This window comes from Phalangium opilio, unplaced genomic scaffold (assembly GCF_054372755.1).
Source record: "Phalangium opilio isolate 3A_F unplaced genomic scaffold, DU_Popi_V2 ptg000662l_1, whole genome shotgun sequence".
Classification (NCBI taxonomy): domain Eukaryota; kingdom Metazoa; phylum Arthropoda; class Arachnida; order Opiliones; family Phalangiidae; genus Phalangium; species Phalangium opilio.
Genome location: NW_028324246.1, coordinates 1,589,228 through 1,607,660, shown reverse-complemented (window position 1 = coordinate 1,607,660; position 18,433 = coordinate 1,589,228). Strand labels below are relative to the sequence as shown.

Here is an 18,433-nt window from a genome sequence, read left to right as displayed (position 1 = left end):
CAAGCCGCTTAGAGGCTACGCTAGTCTATAGCGCCAGTAGTTCCTTGGGGAAATTATAGCGTTTGAGGGACTTGGAAAACACCAAATTTTAAAATTATTATAGAAACATATCTTAAATGGTCTTAAATTTTAGGTATATTACAAGCCGCTTAGAGACTACACTAGTCTATAGCGCCCGTAGTTCCTTGGGGAAATTATAGTGTTTGAGGGACTTGGAAAGCATGGAAATAAAGAATTATTGTAAAACAATTAAAATTGTTTTTCAAATTCAGTGTCTATCAAATTGGGAATAGTCCAAGTTGCTCAAAGACTACGTAGACTATAACAGTAAGTTTAAGCATTTGGGTTGGTCCCAACTCCCAAGGAAATTCTGGACTTAGTCCAAAATTAGGGGATACTTTAGTCTCAAATATTTCAAAGACCTCAAAACTATTTTTCACAAATGAAAGAAAAACACGAAGCTTAGACGCTAGAAACGCGCTTAGGCAATTATACTCAAATTTTAATTCAACTCGCGAACAAAATTCATAATCTACTTTGACCCTTTTAACCCCTAATTAACTTTAAATGGATACTAAAGTAATTAAAGAAAGTCCGTTTTGTTCTTTGCACAAAGGAACTTCGGTTCTGTTAAACGTAAGTTAGTAAATTAATTTGAGACATAATGAAGTTTATAATCTTAATTAATAACAAAATGGTGTTACCAGGTTTTTCAGAGAGCGGATATTGATGGTAATTAGTAATTCATTTAAATGTTTTTAAATTATCATAAAGAAGTAAATAAAACGGAAACTCACCAGTACACTCTAACCTCTCGTATCAGAAAATGGCTTACTATCCCGGGAAGAGTTTATCGACTTCTTTTTCGACGGTGTCCTCACTGAGGACGAGTTGATTGACATCTTCGAAGAAGTGGACATTCATCGCAATAGGAAAGATAAATCAACATGTCAAATTAATTCAACCCCATTAATTAATTAGTTGCCTTACCTTACAGCGCTATTAACAGCTCGGATTTGTCATCTTTCCTATGGGTTCATCTGGGTATTTTTGAAGGTGCGTTAGCGGCCCTTGAAGATCTAACCTTAGGAATCTCACGAGTGTCCAGTTCCGTTGATAAAGTCAGTTACTTTTTTGTTGGTCTTCAAATAATTCCATGACTAATTGAAGTTCAAATTCGATAAACGCGAATAGAATTATGCCAGGGAGTCCATCCAAACTCAATTCGTTCAAAGATTCATGGTAAAAGAATTACAACACCAACTGAACTTGGTCCAACAAAACCTACAAACATTGAGTTCGAAGTTGGAGGAAGACGTGATACCAGTTATCGACAGGTAATTAGTCGTACCAGAAGTATATAATTCTTCTGTTCGAGAGAAGTGTATCACAAAGCGGGCAGGGTAATTGTAACATGATTGTTCCCAACATTAGTAGCAAGGTCACTAAACCGTATCACATGCGCGATAAATAGTTCCCTCATCATTACTCTATCAGCGCTTAACTATTTGCCAAGGGGCGATTGTGGATTTTTGTCCCACGTCAAGGCGGGGTTTGTGGGTTTATTGCTGAGGATTTAGTACCAACAGTTATAGAATTCAGTGACTAGCACGGTGCGATGCCCATATGAAGTTTGATGAACGGGGGAACAAACAAAAGGGCGAGCCTGGGAAGAATCATGTTACATAACTAAAGTGTTAAGAGGATACAGAGTGTCATCCTTCATCAATTATCCCCCTCTGGTCGTACTTGGCTTCCTCGCGATGATTACGGTTTGACTTTTTTTTAGAAAGTCACCAGTGCCAGTTAAAGTCATCTGTCCCAAGAACAAATTTCCCGTAATTCCCAGAGTTAAACCAATCAGACTGAAGAAGCAAATGGTTACTCAAACGTCTCTTCACATCGAAGGCATGGTTTGTTTTATTCAATCAAGTAATCTCGACTAAAACTTAAAGGAATGAATTTAAAACCAAAACAGACACGAGTCAAGATTTGGACACGCAAGTTAGGAAGTTGGAAAAGTTGGTCAGACAATTGGAAAATCAAGTGAGTTTGGAATCCATAATACTTTAGTATACATACATATCCATAGTTAGACCACGCGACTCGGGCCAGTTCTTACAACATAAATCAAAATTTAAAAAGATTATACTTCAAATTAGCCCCTACTAAAGAAAACCATGGAAGTTGATATTGACGAAAATGAAGAAAAATTGGTTAGTAATCAAGAACTCATTAACGTACCCAAATAATAATAATTAAAATAAAATGTTGACTATAGCTTTTACTGGTACAACAAAGTTTACCAGCCGAAACGGGAGCCATAATACAATTCAGAGAATCGTTAAAAATCTACGGCGAAGAAACCAAAGCCATGGAAGGCTGTTTACAGTAATCATAAGTTTATAAGATATGTTCCATAAGTATGACACTGCCTATACTTCGTAATGCTAGAGACTTTCTGAGAGCCAATTCGAGAACGACAAGCGAGAATTGAAGCACACTCGGTTAATTTTGCAGGACTTCCATCTTCCTATTTAGTCTGTACAAAGCCGTTGACAGCGCCTCACCAGGCGTCGCTTTACCTCGAATCTATGACTTAAGTCACCTCATGACAAGCACTCTGCAAGAAGCGATATCTAGTTTAATAGGGAGAAGGTATAAATTCGCGCCACATTTCTATCTTTATCTCCAGTCCAAACGTAGGTCCGGAGTTAATCCCCGCCGCCTCTAAATTACAACCAGCATCTCATTGGTTCTTGACGCGAATGACGAAAATTACGTATTTTCCGAGTGAGGAGAGGCGAAATAGTCCGACCTCCTTTTACGTCCCCCTTGTATTTTGAAAGGGGGACTGGGACTATAGCGCGCGAATACTTAGGCATCTTATAACTTCTCCCTAGTAACCAGTGACAAACGTATTTATGGAACATATCTTACGAACTTATTATACAATAATTGAAAACAATTCGCAATTATTTTCTTTAAATTTTATTAACGAATAAATTTATATTTAACGATTACACTAATCATAATAATAATTATTTAACACTAGCGTTTGCATTAAATGGTACGGTACCGTAACTACCTTCGTAGTTTACGAAGTTTGGGATTCCGAAACAGTTTGGAACAAGTAATAAATTTTTAATGAATTTAACTTGAAAACTGAAACAAAATAAATACCACGTGTATTTTACATGTTTGTTTAAGTTTAAAAGTACGGTTTTGAGTATTTTATTATTAAATAACCTTAATATTTTATATTTATATTTATTTTTAATTTTAAATATATACGTTTAATTTTAGCCATGTTCGATCAAAAGTCTACAAAAGATTTCAACATCAAAACGTAGATTGTCTGAGAAAACCAGAATTCGTGAGCGTAATGGAAATACCAGGTTTGCTATGAAATTTTGTTACTATTTAAGGGATATAGCACCCTTACACCCCCCTCTCTGGGCTGTTTGCTAGAAACAAACCATTTTATCATCATTTCTTACGTTTCTTTCTTACTTTTTGCATCGGTATAAAAATAGACATTTCATTTTTTCTTTAATAAAAATATAGATTAAATATAGATTTGTATGTTTATTTGTTCCTTCGTTCGTTCTAGCATCTTGGTGGCATAACGAAACATCGTCATAAAAATATTTACAACAACAGTTCAACGTTCAGACCAAAAAAAAATTGTTTATCAACAAAAAAAATCACACCATTGTTTTTTTCGACCGAGAAAATTGATGAAAAAAACAAAAAAAAACAAAAAAAAACAATCAAAAACACTTTTTTAATTATATTTTTTTCTTCTTTCTTTATTTGTTTTTGATGTCTATGAAAGGGTCAGTTGGGTTAAGAAACGAGGGGTTAACCACTCTCGGGTTGATTTAATTAATTTGCGAAAATTTTAAGATACAAATAAGACTAAATAGGTCAAAGGTTAGAGTTTCAAATATTGAATTTTGCTCAAATTCGTCCGAATTTGTATCGTTTTAAAGTGATTAACTCCTCGGATAAATATTCAAATACTGATGAATTTTGCTATAGAAGGTCAAAATCAGTTATAATTAAACTAATCAGTGTTAATAAACTTTTTAAATGGAAACAATCCTTGGTAACTTTGTTAATATTTGACCAAATTCGTCCGAATTTGTATAGTTTTGAAGAGTTTAACCCCTCGGATAAATATTCAAATGGATAAGAATTTAGCTACAAAACATGCCAAACGAGGTCAAAATCAGTCCACAATTAAAGTAATCAGGGTTAATAACGTTTTAAATGGAAAAAGTCCTTGGTAACTTTGTTAATATTTGACCAAATTCGTTCGAATTTGTCTAATTTTGAAGCGATTAACCCCTCGGCTAAATATTCATATAGGGAAGAGTTTCCACTACAAAACAAGCCAACCTAGGTCAAAATCGGTTAATAACAAAACAAATTACGGTCAAAAAATTATATCTATGAAAATATCTTCCGTACTCTGTTAATATTTGACCAAATCCGTCACACGTTTCGTTTCGTATCTCGCGTCTAAACCCTTGAAAATGGGAATAAAACTAAACTGACCCTTCTCATTCCATCATTTTAAATCACCCGCCGATCGGTAAATTTTAATAATTTCTTCATTTCTAATTAAAAAAAAAAAAAAAAACCAAGAACTCTTTCAAGCATGTACGCCAAAAACTTATATACAATTTTTAAAAATAGTTTCCCAACACAATACCTACGTCGACAATCCACGCATTCGTAATAAAAATGAAATTGAAATAATTCGAGTCCAATTTTATTTAATAAAAAAAAATGAAAAATAATAATAACCTTTAACATTCACCCAAAACGTTCATCAAATGGCGACTCCGTTAAAAATAATAATAATTAATTAATTAATTATAATCAACCCGTTAAGTTTTATTTTTCAGTTTTAATTTAAAAAAATAATAATTTTAATTTAACCAATTTTTAATTACTTAAATTTGGTTAAATAAAAATTAATCTTAATTATTTCTGTTGCAGCCTAAGAATACGAGTATAATTAATATTTTAGAGTCTTAAAATTTATTTCAAACCTAATTAAAAAAAAATGAACATTAAAAAAATAAACGAAACTATTTATATAGTTCTTGAGCGACTTAGACCGACGACGACCTTAATTTAAGTTAACACTATCAAAATCTACAGAGGGGGGGGGGGAGGGAATTTTTAGCTACTTATTACGTACTTGGCAAGTTGCTTGGAAGAAATAAATTGTCCAAGCCGCTCATGGAATATATAATTTTATATTTTTTGTTCAAATTATTTCGAGTTTTTCACAACCAATTTATCTTGTGGCGGAAAATTATAGTCGTTCCAACCAAGTCGCTCAAGAAGTATATTAAAATCTAACAGTTATCCAAGCGGCTGATGGAATATAAATTTATCTGGGAATATTTTTTGGATTTTTAATTATTTTATGGGGGAAAAAATAATAATATTAATAATAATATAAATTGAAGTGGGGGGGGGGCTTTAATTTCAGAGGTAAGATTGTACAACAGGCTGATTGGACTGATAGGTCATAGGTTGAAGGTGACCGCACGCGGGAGTAATATTGCAATACGCGGTACAAATCGGTCCTTGAACGGACATTCGATGAATATGTCGGACGCGAGACTGGAGCTCCGCCAACGTGTACGGGTAATCCGGACCTGGACTGCGACCAAAGTAGTCTGGTTTCTTGGGGTACATGTCGTCCCCTGAACAAATTGAATTATACATAACATTAATGATCACGGTGATGAAAGTAATTAATAGCGGTTTATGATTAAAAGCGCCGATGATAAGCAATTTCGTGATTTGAACCCTAAATTCTGTAGGGTCATAATTTTGGTTCTATAAGAGATACGGGGGACGTCCTTTAAGAACGTTATGGTATAATAAGGGCTCGAGAAATAAAACTTTTTTAATTCAAAGTGTATAAATGAATGAATATCATCACCACTACCCCTCACGTCAAGAGAGCGTAGTTGGGCAAACGAATTGTCAACCGGCTCCCGTGCAAGTGTGAACATAGCTATAGAGGGAGCGTCCTTTACAATTTCGTCCGGTACGACCCGACCTAACCGCTGAGGATGCTGGGAGAACTGCGGTGCCGTTCGGTAGATGGGGGTACAGAGCCAACACTATAGGTATGGGGGTTACCACTCCATTCGTCTCTCCTTCAAGGTTCAAGGTTCAAGGCTCCTTGTTCTAGCCTCTTCAGCATGTTTATAATTTTGTTCCAACAACGAACACGTGACGCGCGGCTTGAAGGTCGAAATTTCGCGCCAATGTACGCGGTATCTGCCTCTTTTTTTTTACCTGCCCCCTTTCCAGAACGAATCTCCCTTCTTGACTAAATACTATGAGGTTCCAACAATCAGGGCTCGCGTAATTAATCAAAATGTTAGAGAAACGTCCTCTTCTCTCCATAGTGCTACCATTGGTTTTTTGGCACTAGGGTTATAACTCTGGTTCTATATAATATGTCATAGCCCAAATTGTCCTACATTTACTGATAACATGAATCTATATAACTAGATTCATGCTGAATAGCTGATACCAAATAATTGAGAAAACTTTGCTAATTTCGACAATTAGCATGAAAAACAAATCAATTTGACGGGGCCCGTATAATAACAACTTAAAGACATTCCCCCTCCACAATTTAAAAAAAAAAAAAACTTTGAATTTCGTGAAAAACATTAATTTAGCGGGCCAATATGGTAACAACTTAAATATATCCCCCCTCCCTTAATTTGTTAAAAAAACTTAAAACTTATTTAATGTCGTGAACAGAAGTTAACTAAGAAACAGTTCTAGCATAACATAAAGTGTACCGGTAAATTACCCGTGCAAAAGAAAAAATTAATTTTAAGAGTTTCCTGTTAAACAAACTTCTTTTAGAGGAAGTGTACCTTCAAAACAACACTCCTTGCAACACCGTCGCGTTTTAAAAACACTTTCATTTTCAATGCATTTAAAGGCCGACTTCCAGGGAAAAGGGTTCTAGAGAACTGAAATGTTCATCGAGACAAAAAATGGGGCAGCGACCTTGCCGATTTTCGAATCCCCGCTGGGGGTAAAAGTTGGAAGGGTTTCAGCTAACTGAAAGCCGTGAAAAGTGGGTTCTAGCGAACTGAAGATACACAATAGAGAATATCCATCAGAAAAAAAGGCAAAAACTGGCAATGAATTTTTTTAAAAGGCTTTCTGTTCTTCACCTTCAGTTCGTTAGAACATTAGACCATTAAACACAGATGGACTGGAATGGAGATACGGCGCGTGGTTCTATACTGCACCTCGCGACCAATATTGAAACTTTTTCGACTCAAACCATAGCCATAACATGATCTACGAGTCGAAACGCTTCGAGACACTCCCGCTAGGGACGACAACAGGCGATTCCATTGGAAAAACAGGGGTTTTAAGTAACTTATCATTCAAGTCATCTGTGTTTAATGGTCTTAGCTAGAAACGTTTCACTGGAAGTCGGCCTTTAAGAATGGAAAGGGTAAGGGGGGTTTGTAACCTCGCGTCTTTCGGGGGTAAAATACCCTGAAGTTGCTTTTAATAAATCACGAAAAATTGGCAAAATATTTTTATGGGGAATTTTTCCATCCGTAGCATTTAGAAGTTATTTACATGGAACTCCAAGCATTTTTTTATTTATTAAATTATTATTCCAGGGTCAATTTTGCAAGGATAATCTACTCTTTTAGCGGCTTGTAAAAACCTGTTACTTAAGTGGAAAAAAAATAATCCTCAAGGTCTAATATGTACTTTAAACGTTTATTTCAGCGAAGGGTTCTCATTTTTTGTTTCAAGTCAACAATACTTGAAAATAAAAATAAGAAATCTTATTTTTAACTCCCAAGTTAAATGGCCAGCTTTCTTTCTTTATTTAGTTTGAAGTGGGTCACGTAGCAAGTCAAAATTCATCATTAATCTCCCCAAAACTATGTTTTCCCACGAAGCACTCGCACTCGTCATACAAAACGAAAAATCCTTCTGTCAACTACATTGATAATCTTCTAGTAGACACATTTTCTCTTGTAAATCTCAAAAAGGCTTACGACTTTAAAGGGATACTCCAAACTACATTTTTTTTCTTTTTTAATCGAAAGAGCGTATAAAATAATGAATACCTTGAATTGGAACCATGTTTCTATCTACGATATTATAGAAGATACGAGCAATTGAGTAATAATAGTAATGGATGGCACTACGCGTTGGGCTTTCGCGCCATTCACTGGGAAGTACCTCTATTGGACGCCAACTACCACCTGACGTTTTCGTCCAATAGGGCGACTCCCAGTGCAGTGCTTAGCGGGAAACCCTAACGCGTAGTGCTATAATCCATTACGGAAACCACGCTCGCGCAGCTGGCGTGGTTATGCGCGTGATCGAGTGGGCTATGCGGAAATTTAATTGTACTCGTATCTTCTTTAATATTTTAGATAGAAACATGGTTCCAATTGATAATATTCATTCTTTAATACGCTCTTTCGATTAAAAAATAAAAAAAAATTCTAGTCCGAAGTACCTCTTTAAATATTTTTGCCTTTCAGGAAATGCCACTAGAAAAATTTGTATTTTCCCTTTCACTGAAGTATTTGACATATTCCGGCTTCCCCTTCCACCGCCATCCATCGGGGTCACAATCTATATACGGCTACTGTCACGCCTAACACTACCAACACTAAAGAATTCAACGCGGGATGATTTATGGAATAATTTCGGATTTTACCTGGGGCCGCTTACTTGCTTACTACAAATTAACTGACTAATGGCACCTCATGTTATTTCCCCATAGAACCTAATACAGTCAAAGGTGGCTTACTGCCATTACTCAATTCCCCTTAATTTCTATAGAGTAATATCGGTACAGAAGGGAATGAACTGCGTATCCCCCCGTGTTGGGGGCAACTTTGTAATAGAGGATAGATACTATTCGCCCCCCGGAAAGGGGGTATCACTAAGGGTTATGAAGTTGCAGTACATAGGAAATAAACTACCCTTTTCAAATTTGAAAATGGTTTAAAAATTATGATATTACAGCCTTTGAAAAGGGTTATATATCATACGACGAGTGAACTCAAAAGTGTTTAATAATTTTATTTTACGGTAAAACCTCTACCAGGAAACTAATTTTTTTATAATAAAAGAACTTTAAAGAAAGAAAAAAAAATGTTCCGCCATACTCGTCGCCATAACACAAAGCCCGTTTCAATAGATTTCCACTTTTTACTTTTTTTTTGATGCATTCAAAAAGTCATTTGAATTGATTATTTAGGATCCCTTCCTTATTACCCAAATACTATAAATAGAAAGCGACTATAACGTTTTATCATCGCGCAAGTTTTGCCCTGAAGTTAACCTACCTCCCTCGTTTATTTGTTTCTTAATAATATACATAAAACACATTAACTTAACCTCTGATGATAATGAAACTGATAACAAACAAATCTAAGGTCAAAGGGGATCAATGAAACCAAATGACCTCTACAGGACAAACAAGGGATACACCAACACCGCTACATCTGTAGATAATTTTACAAGCATGCAAGAGGTCAAAAGTTCATAAGGAACACACCCCACACGGTAGTTGACCCCGTGAAACATTTGCTAAACTTTAAACGAGCAATGCAATGGCCTTTGCACTCACTAGACCTTTTCAACGTAAAAAAAGGGGTGTAGACAACCATCAGCAGGGCCGGAAAAAAACACAGGACACTGGACATCGTCCAATAGGGTGTTTCCGCGAGAGCAAAAAGAAAGAGAAGAAATAGGGGGCGAAAACCGGTTTTCAGGGGATGTCAACATGGCGTCCTAACGTGGCCAGAGCGGGCAGCCGGTAAGGGGAGAGGAAAGGGGGTAGGTAACTTGACGTCACGCGCAAAGACCCTATAAAGTTATAAAATGTCCCTTAATATTTTTAAAAATTAAGGGAGTCACTGGACATTTTGACCGATAAATTTTCCAAAGTACTGACAGCTTGACCATTAAGATGCGACACTCCAGTGGACAATGTCCCTTGAATTTTTCCTGTCAAAGGGGGAATCACTGGACACATGTCTAATAAGAAATTTTTCTTATTTGTGGCCCTGACCATTTTAGGACATACAAGGAAGTTGATACATTGCCTTCGTCTCTGCGCACTCTCATGTTATACAAAAAGACTACAGTGCAGGCGCCAAAACGCGAGATGGAAAGCTGCGTTTTACCCTAGTGTCTTTCCCTCTTAGTTACAGCGAAATGGTCTATCGCCCACTATGAGGTCATGGTGAAATTGAGCCCCCAAAAGAGAAAGAGCGGGTGTACTCACCAGGTAGTAGAGAGAGTGCTCCGTCCTGAGCAGTGGCAATGACGGGCAACCATTGTTCACATCCTTTCGTTCCTCGTTTGGCGGCAAACTCTTGGAGTTGAGCGTAAGATTGCAAATGATGCATTCGAGACAATTCGTAAACTTGAGGAGGAGCCAGGAACACAGAGTTCGTAGAGTGTTCTTCCAGCATCGTTTGAGGAGTACACCACTAATTAAAAGACATTAAAACATAAATTAATCAACTGCAAATTGACCCATTATGAGGACATTGTATCTTTCGTCTTGTTCAACAAGTCACTAGAGGACTATAATTACAAACGTCTATTTCCCCCCCCCCTCTTTCAAAGTGATTGACAGTCTAGAATTATAATTACCTTAAGAGTGATAACTTCGCTTTGATCTAGTACAACTTCGGGTTGTTTATCGAGACAACAGAGGTAGAACATGGTATCATATCTTCTATGTCCAACTGAGGTTGGAGTCAACCAATCCCACCATTCGTACAAGGACCATAAATTGGGGCACGTCTTCGTCTCCAAACACAAGTCAATAAAATTGAGTGGATCCTCGTGAATTCTGTCCCGCCAAGCCACCAAGTCAATATTGGAATTCTCCCCTTTCATGCTGAACAACAAATCACTGCTGATTTTTTTGCCATCCTTTGGAGGTTTCGTCAAGAGTAAAATTCCAGTCTCTTCGAACGTTTCTCGAATGGCGGCTATCCTCAAAGCAATATCAGGTGGAAGAAAGTTCGTCCCTTTCCTGTCTGCTCCAGCCAGGGTGGAAGGGTTGGTGATCATGGTGGGTCGCGGGCCAGTGACGGAGGTGCAAAAGGTGTTGAGGTTATCTCGACTGACGCCCAATTTGTCAAAGACTTCGTACCAACGCGGGGAAAAGTCGGCTAATTCGACTAAACCACCAGGGAAGACGTAAGCATTGGCCATAAACGAACTCAGACTGCTTCGTTTCACCATCAATAGTCTGTAGTCACATTTGGCAATGTTGGTTTTTTTGACGGTCGTGGCCATGACGCGACCCAAGTTGTTGCCAACTAGTTCGTGAAGCGACGTCTTAGAGACGATGATAAGACTAGCTGCTTCTTTCCACGGAGGGGCTGGCATGTCTTAAATGAAAAATACAGAGGTCAAAATTTGAGGGTTTAACGGTCAATTTCGAATTTTCTTATACACAAATATAGAGTCAAATTTTGATCCATAGAACATGCCCTAAACAGTTAATAGACAATTTTGTGACCATCCCAACATATCCTAAAACAGTATGGGGCAAATAAGTTTTCAAGGGTTAAAACATATCCTAACCATTTTTGGGTCCACTTTTGACCTTTCCAACGTTTCCTAAACAGTTGAGCCATTATTACACCTTCCCAACATATCCTAAACATATCCGCGTCAAAGTTCGACTCCTCCAACATATCCTAAACGGTCTCGACACAATTCTTGACCTTCCCAACAAACTCTAATAGACTTGTGCCAACTATTTACCTTTCCAATGAAGACACGAACAATTATCATTCCCCCCTCCCCATTTTCTTTGCTTTACCAAAGTCAACATAAATCAACACTAATTAATCTACCCATAGCTCAGATATCAAGATAACATAGACACACACAAATAATCACTTAAATTTCATTCTGTGTACTTGTAAACTTTAGAGTAAACAGAACAAACCACACAAGTACCTTTTCTGCTTTGACTAGATGAACTATCACTGTTTTCGACATCAGTAGGTGGGTTTTCCGTTTTAGTAGTAGTAGTAGTATTTGAGGATCGCGTAAACCTGTCTAAGGCAAAACCGAGGCTTTTAAAGCCTTCCTTTAATTTAGGATTATGAAGAGACATGGCTAACGGGGAATACGATCTTTCCGATCCTACGTTTATTAGAAATATGCAACTACGCGGTTTGTCAACTCTATTTAGGAGAATTCTCAACGCACTCCAGCTAGTTATCATTAGTTATAATGGTTTTTCTTATCTAAATAAATAAAAAGAAGTTTGCCTTCAAATAGAGAGAGAGTTGTTTCAGAACAAAGGGCAATTTGGCCAAGGCTTAACGTGAAAAACAAAACCCCAGAGCCTCTTTACCCTCTTATCTATAATCAAGTATCAAAATTTATATTATATTTGAGGAAAACTTTGGTTTAAAATCATAGTTAATGGCCTGTAGGTGTCTCTTCTATCAGAATTAATTACGTTACGTGTACGTTATTTAAATTATCGGCAACATTTTCGTGCAGACACTCACGCCATACTGATAGTGATATATATGACGCAAGTGATTACGCAATCAATGCACGTGTCATGTTACCGCCATCTACAAACTGACACATGTGATACCTCGCTCCAAATTCAAATGTTTTCTATCGATGAAACTTTAAAATGCGTACATTTTAAAGATTGCGTGGACAAACACTGAATACCATATTAAATTTAAGACAAAAAGCACTACCGAAACCTGTATTATTTTGGTAAAGCTAGGCTTAACGACTTTAAAAATACGTTTTGGAAAAAAAAATGTTTCCTTACCTAAATTTCCCCTCCTGTGAGGCCGCGCTAATTCATCCCTCATTGTTTTTCAATTAAATTAATACACTTTTAATATAAAAGATAGCACTTTCACGTCCGAAATTAATCCTTTAAGGTCGATTTTTCGCTGAAAACATTGTTTTGGCGCGTATAAAATAGCGGGAAAGTTCAAGTTAACGAAAAACGCGCCAAAAATCACGCGCTGGACATAAAATTATAAAAATAATGCGATTTTGTACTTCCAATATTCGTTAAGCCTTTGTTAGGGAAATGAAATACTTGGAAACTTCCTAAAAGAATGAGTTTTTACGTCAGCGACCAGGATACGTTGAAAAGCGACTCGCGTCTGAACTAAAAGTAGTTTCCCGAAAATGTTGTAGGAACCAAAAGTTTCCGATAGCCGCAAAAAATGAGGTTATATTATTCTATACGCCTCCCAGCGCTCATCCAAGTGTGTAGCGCGACCAAATTGCCAGGTGGAAAAAAACCACTTTTTCTAAGGGCTACCACACCACCAGAAAAGCCCGCTAATAAAAAATAAAATAGTTCATGACGTAAACTATTGAAGTTTACGTAAATGCCTTGAAAATGAGCCAATCAAAAGAGCTAGACTGGTTGTTTTGCAGAAATACCGTGAAGAAAATACGTTTTTGAATATAAAACTAATTGAAATTAAAGTTGATCTCAAGGTTGACTTAAATCGATTTAAAATCATATTAAAACAGGTTTTTAAACAAGAATTTAAGTAAGGCATTTTCATTCAGTGCAAAAGTATAAGTTCGATTACAGAGTGTTAGAAAATAACCCCTTTCTAAGACTGCAAAAATTTACGCGTAGAAATTATATAAATTAAAAATTTAAAATACTTCCTCGAATAAATTTTTGGCAGCCACCGTATCCATGTCGTTCGTGAATCAAGGAATAAAAAGCGTTAAGAGAAAATTTGACCACATTTAAATCAATTTCAAATTAAATATTAATGCAGTTCTCCATTGAGGGGACTTAACTTTCTTCGTTGCTCCAAAATTATTCCTGAGATGGGGCTAACCACTCCGAAATAAAATCCAATCAATTGACAGTTCAAAGGAGGGTTGCACCCACTCACCCACTGTGCCACCAGGACGGTTTAACCATTACAATTGCAGGGGGCCCAGATAATAATTTTAATTCCTTATAGCAAAAATTGGAATTTTTTTCCTGGATTATAGGATTTCATAGGAGAAAAAGTGTTTTTTTTTTATAGGAAAATATAGGACTAATGCTCATGTATAATACCATTTTGGCCTAAACTATTTAGACTCAATAAAATAATAACAAATTGGATTTTACTTTGAAAAGAGGAACATAATTAAAATATAATTTTTAAAAAACCTAAGTAAACTCCGCAAGTGATCTCGATAAAAGAGATAATTTTAATAAATTTGATGCTAAACTACACGAAAACCTTGACTAAGTCAAAAATATAGGACCTTTCATGAAATTACAGGATAATATAGGACAGGTTGAAAAAATACATGATTTTATAGGAATTATAGGAATGCTGAACTGCCTATGTTATATATTTTGGTAAATGCAAGCTTGTTTAGAACTGTATATCGTGCTTAATCGAAAAAACGTATTTTTAACTTGTTTTTGATGAAATTCTCAAATTCAATAGCAATCCTAGAGCTTACCAAGAGTGGTTACCCTCTTTATAACTCCCTACTGTTCTGAGTGAACATCCCCTTTGTAATTTTTCGATGGTCAATCAAAAGTAAATTCTAATACAGAATTTTATAGGAATTATAGGACCACTGGGCTCTCCCTGCGCGGTGAGTGAACATCCCCACGACTTAGATTAGCATAAATTTAAATAATACCTCTTTTTGAATAGTATCAATTTATCAGTAGGGATTATATATGATATAAAATATAGTACAATCATTTAACTATTATATAACCCTAACTTCCGTATTGATTTCACGGAACAGAAATAATTCCTAAAATTTTAACCTACTTTTCCTTTTTTTTTCTTTTTAATCTTTCCTAAAATTTCACATTAATGACGTCACGTTAAACGAGTTAGTCATAAAGGGGTGTAATTTATCCCAAAAAAAGGGGGTTTGAGTTTAAGAATGGTGGGTGCTTTTAATTTCACTTTTGTGTCCCAGATTAAATCTAATTTACTTAACCCTGAACTAAAACGCTGCATACAACACGGCGGTTAATTGCGATTAGTTTAAACGCATCACTAATTTATAGCGTCAAATTAACTATTCATTTTAAACGCCAATTATTTTAAATTTTCCTTAATCTTTGTTAATTCTACGTACAATATGAGCGACTTCAGTATCTTAGAAATCCCAGACAGTGGTGGATACCATCAGTCTGGGGAAATAGCACACTTCCTTTGGTCCAAGACCGGTTTATTTTTTGCTTGGACCAGTTTTTAAATTCAAAAAGTGGGGGTTACTGGTCCTCGGGACCAGTTTATTTAGTTACGAATGTTTAAATGCATAAACCTATAAGAAAACTAGGGGGGGGGGGTTCAGGTCCAAGGACCAGTTTATCATAAATAGTTTTCAGCCTAAGAGGATCGATACCATCTACAACAGGATGCCAGGCAACTTGGAGGTCAAAGTAGAGTAGCCTCCAGGTGTAAATGGTATCAGTCATCTTAGCGAAAACTATGTATATTTCACATTAGGGTCAGGGGTCATCACTGGTCCCGTGGACAAGTTAAAAAAAAAGATTCTTATTTCCCAGACTAGTGGATTCCACCATTTAAAAAACCCAAAACAAGAAAGAATTTGCATCGCAATATTCATTGGGAAACTGAAATTCAAGTCTAATAACAGTTTACATTTATCCCAAATTTATATAACAACATTCTTGTTATAAATGCAACCGATTCGGCCGGGTAAATGGCGTCCGGAAGTCAATATACTCAATATTAATGTATTTAAACTGTAAAAGAAAAGATATTCGAGAAAGTTTCCCTGTAGCTAAACTCGCTTGACCAAATAAACGAATCAAAAGCCATTTAAAGAATACCTGTAAATTTAGTGAAAGGATATATTTGTACTTATTATAGTTTTACGGGAAAAAACGTCCCCTTAAAATATGTCTACCTTAAATTTCTTAGAAAATGGAAGCCAGCATTTTACAGGAAATAAAAAATAAATTAAGAAACGAAACAAGTGCTCATTGGGGGAGAAAACTTAAGTGGATGAAAACGACATTTTGGTATCGTCAGAAGGAGATAATAGAGGAAGGATGGCACTCTGTATCCTCTTAATATTTTAGTTGTGTAATTCATGATTCTTCACATTCGAGGGACCCCTTTTTGTTTGCTCTCTTGTATGCTCATCAAACTTCAGATGGGCATCGCACCGTGCTAGGGGGAATTCTGTAACCGTTTGATACTAAATCATCAGTAATCAACCCACAAACCTTGATTGTCTTGATATGGCCATATGGGACAAAAAACTCACAAGCGCATGCGCCTTGGCAAATAGTTAAGCAGCGCTAATAGATTAATAATGAGGGGGAACTATTTACATGGCGTATGTGATTCGGTTTAGTAACCTTGCTTTAATAAATGTAAATGATGTTGGAAAGAATGTTACAATTACCCGCCGCTTTGTACTCGTACACTTCTCTCGAAGAGAAGTATTATATACTTCTGGTATCGTAAAATATGTACTACCTTTCGCGATGAATTCATTAATGGCAACCCTTTTCTTTCTTTCTTCTAAACATATTAATTATTAGTAATTGCCTTAAGCCGCAACATCAGGAAGTTCTCTAATTTGAAAAGCCTAATTTTAAATTTTCAACTCTATCAGAGTTTGAAACAAATTTTGGCATTTTAAAATTAAATTCAAAATCCCCAGACTTCTTCACACAAAAAATCCCCAGACTTCTTCACACAATCCCATCCACAGACATTTTCATTTCAGGGTTCGGACGAAATGAATAAATACGAAATTTTTATATTGAAAATCCCTGACTTTTCCAACTTATCCCTGACCTTTTTAAGGTGTTTAACGACAGCCCACTTCATCACAACTGGCACATATTTATTATTACATGCATGGTTTGGTCTTAGTCCAAGGTTTGGCATACCCAACGAAATCCTTGACCCAGGAAGCCCAGCCAAAAATTTAAAATCCTTAGAGGAAAATATGAATTCTTCCGGAATTATAGGATTTTTATAAGGGGGGGGGACGTTTTTTATAGGAAAATATAGGATTTTATAAGGGGAAAAATGTGTTTATAGGAAAATATTGGAATAAGGCTCCCTGCCCTGACCGTTTTAAGGTGTTTACCAGAGCCCACTTCATGATCACACCTGGCACACATTTAGCATTGTTCGAAGCATGGTTTGACATACAAATGAAATCCCTGACGTTTTAGGAAAAAAAACAACTTAAATCCCCATTTTCCAAATCCCCTTGCTTATCCAGGCTCCGTACGAACCCTGATTTTGGCAGATACGGTGGATGACAATCGCGTCTTTCGGTAAACGACACGTTCTCGATCTTAATAAGTTCAGGGACTCGTTTAATTTGAAAGTTTATTGGGGATATCCTCCGTTTTTGTCCGGATCAAAGAATACGTCTGGATATTTTTATAGCCAATAGAAAATCGATACGCTTAATGATTACGTGCAAATCAAAATTCAGTTCAGCCAACTAAACTTTCTTTCAAGAAAGTCATTCGATTAAAAAAGGAGATAAGAACAATTCAACCCTATCTCCCATTTCATTTCTTTTTTTTTTTACGTAATCAAGTTTCTTCGAATGTTTGTTTACTGTTTACGAAAACCACCCCCATTAACTACCAAAATTGTGATTAAATTGCTAAATGTTTATGTTGACAAAATCTCCGTGCATCTAATCTATAATAATTGTTTACCGTTTGATTGTTATTGTATACAAAGTTAACCAAATTATTACGTAAAAACGTTTCTTCGATTGTTTACTGTTTACTAAAACTACCCCCATTAGCTACCAAATTTTGGATTAAATTGTTAAATGTTTATGTTGACAAAACCTCCGTGCATCTAATCTATAATAATTGTTTACCATTTGATTGTTATTGTATACAAAGTTACACAAATAACAACAATTTTGATTATATTGTCAAATACCAAAAATATATATTATGTAAACTTGGGCCAAGTCAAAATATAGGACATTATAGGACCTTTCATGAAATTATAGGATAATATAGGACAGGTTAAAAAGCATAGGATTTTATAGGAATTATACGACCGCTGGGCTCCCTGAATTATATAATTTTGGAAAATTCAAGCTTGTTTAGAACTGTATATCGTGTTTAATTACGTTTATTTCATCGTTAACAATAGAAAAAACGTCATTTTAATTTTAAACTTGAATTCCAAATTCTAATATTTAATAGAAATCCTAGAGCTTACCAAGAGTGGTTACCCTCTTTGTAACTCCCTACTGTTCCGAGTGAACATCCCCTTTGTAATTTCACGATGGTCAGAAGTAAACTCTTGAACTTTTAAAATCTATCATAATTATTTTTTTATATTCAAAT

At 35.9% G+C, this 18,433-nt stretch overlaps 2 protein-coding genes across 4 annotated transcripts in view; one reads left to right on the top strand and one right to left on the bottom strand.

Annotated features, from left to right (window-relative positions):
- Positions 1 to 309: 309 nt before the first annotated feature.
- LOC149588293 (N-terminal EF-hand calcium-binding protein 1-like) lies at positions 310 to 3,553 on the top strand. Its single transcript, XM_089862898.1, has 11 exons — positions 310 to 636; positions 708 to 732; positions 824 to 928; positions 991 to 1,121; positions 1,195 to 1,337; positions 1,790 to 1,932; positions 1,979 to 2,046; positions 2,163 to 2,216; positions 2,282 to 2,391; positions 3,056 to 3,133; positions 3,307 to 3,553. The coding sequence occupies exons 1-11, from the start codon at positions 568 to 570 to the stop codon at positions 3,407 to 3,409; spliced, it is 1,029 nt and encodes a 342-aa protein (XP_089719024.1). The 5' UTR covers positions 310 to 567; the 3' UTR covers positions 3,410 to 3,553.
- The window catches only part of LOC149588291 (acyl-coenzyme A diphosphatase NUDT19-like), a 30,072-nt gene continuing 14,614 nt past the window's right edge, over positions 2,976 to 18,433 (bottom strand). The window contains exons 1-4 of one of the 3 annotated variants that reach the window (XM_089862922.1): positions 12,884 to 13,252; positions 10,714 to 11,462; positions 10,340 to 10,547; positions 2,976 to 5,729 (exon numbers count right to left, since the gene is read on the bottom strand). In XM_089862922.1, the coding sequence (XP_089719048.1) occupies positions 5,509 to 5,729; positions 10,340 to 10,547; positions 10,714 to 11,462; positions 12,884 to 12,926 (1,221 nt within the window). In that variant the 5' untranslated portion in view covers positions 12,927 to 13,252 and the 3' untranslated portion in view covers positions 2,976 to 5,508. Of the gene's footprint in view, positions 5,730 to 10,339; positions 10,548 to 10,713; positions 11,463 to 12,039; positions 12,612 to 12,883; positions 13,253 to 18,433 lie in introns of those variants that run through there. The other 2 variants (XM_089862921.1, XM_089862923.1) reach the window with 2 other exon arrangements.

What these genes read in the sequence shown, in the direction of transcription:
- LOC149588293 (XM_089862898.1), top strand. Translation starts at nt 568, where the DNA reads ATGGATACTAAAGTAATTAAAGAAAGTCCGTTTTGTTCTTTGCACAAA. An exon ending in GGTTTGTTTTATTCAATCAA is followed by an intron (nt 1,933 to 1,978) that starts GTAATCTCGACT and finishes AAACCAAAACAG; the next exon opens with ACACGAGTCAAGATTTGGAC. An exon ending in TCAGACAATTGGAAAATCAA is followed by an intron (nt 2,047 to 2,162) that starts GTGAGTTTGGAA and finishes ACTTCAAATTAG; the next exon opens with CCCCTACTAAAGAAAACCAT.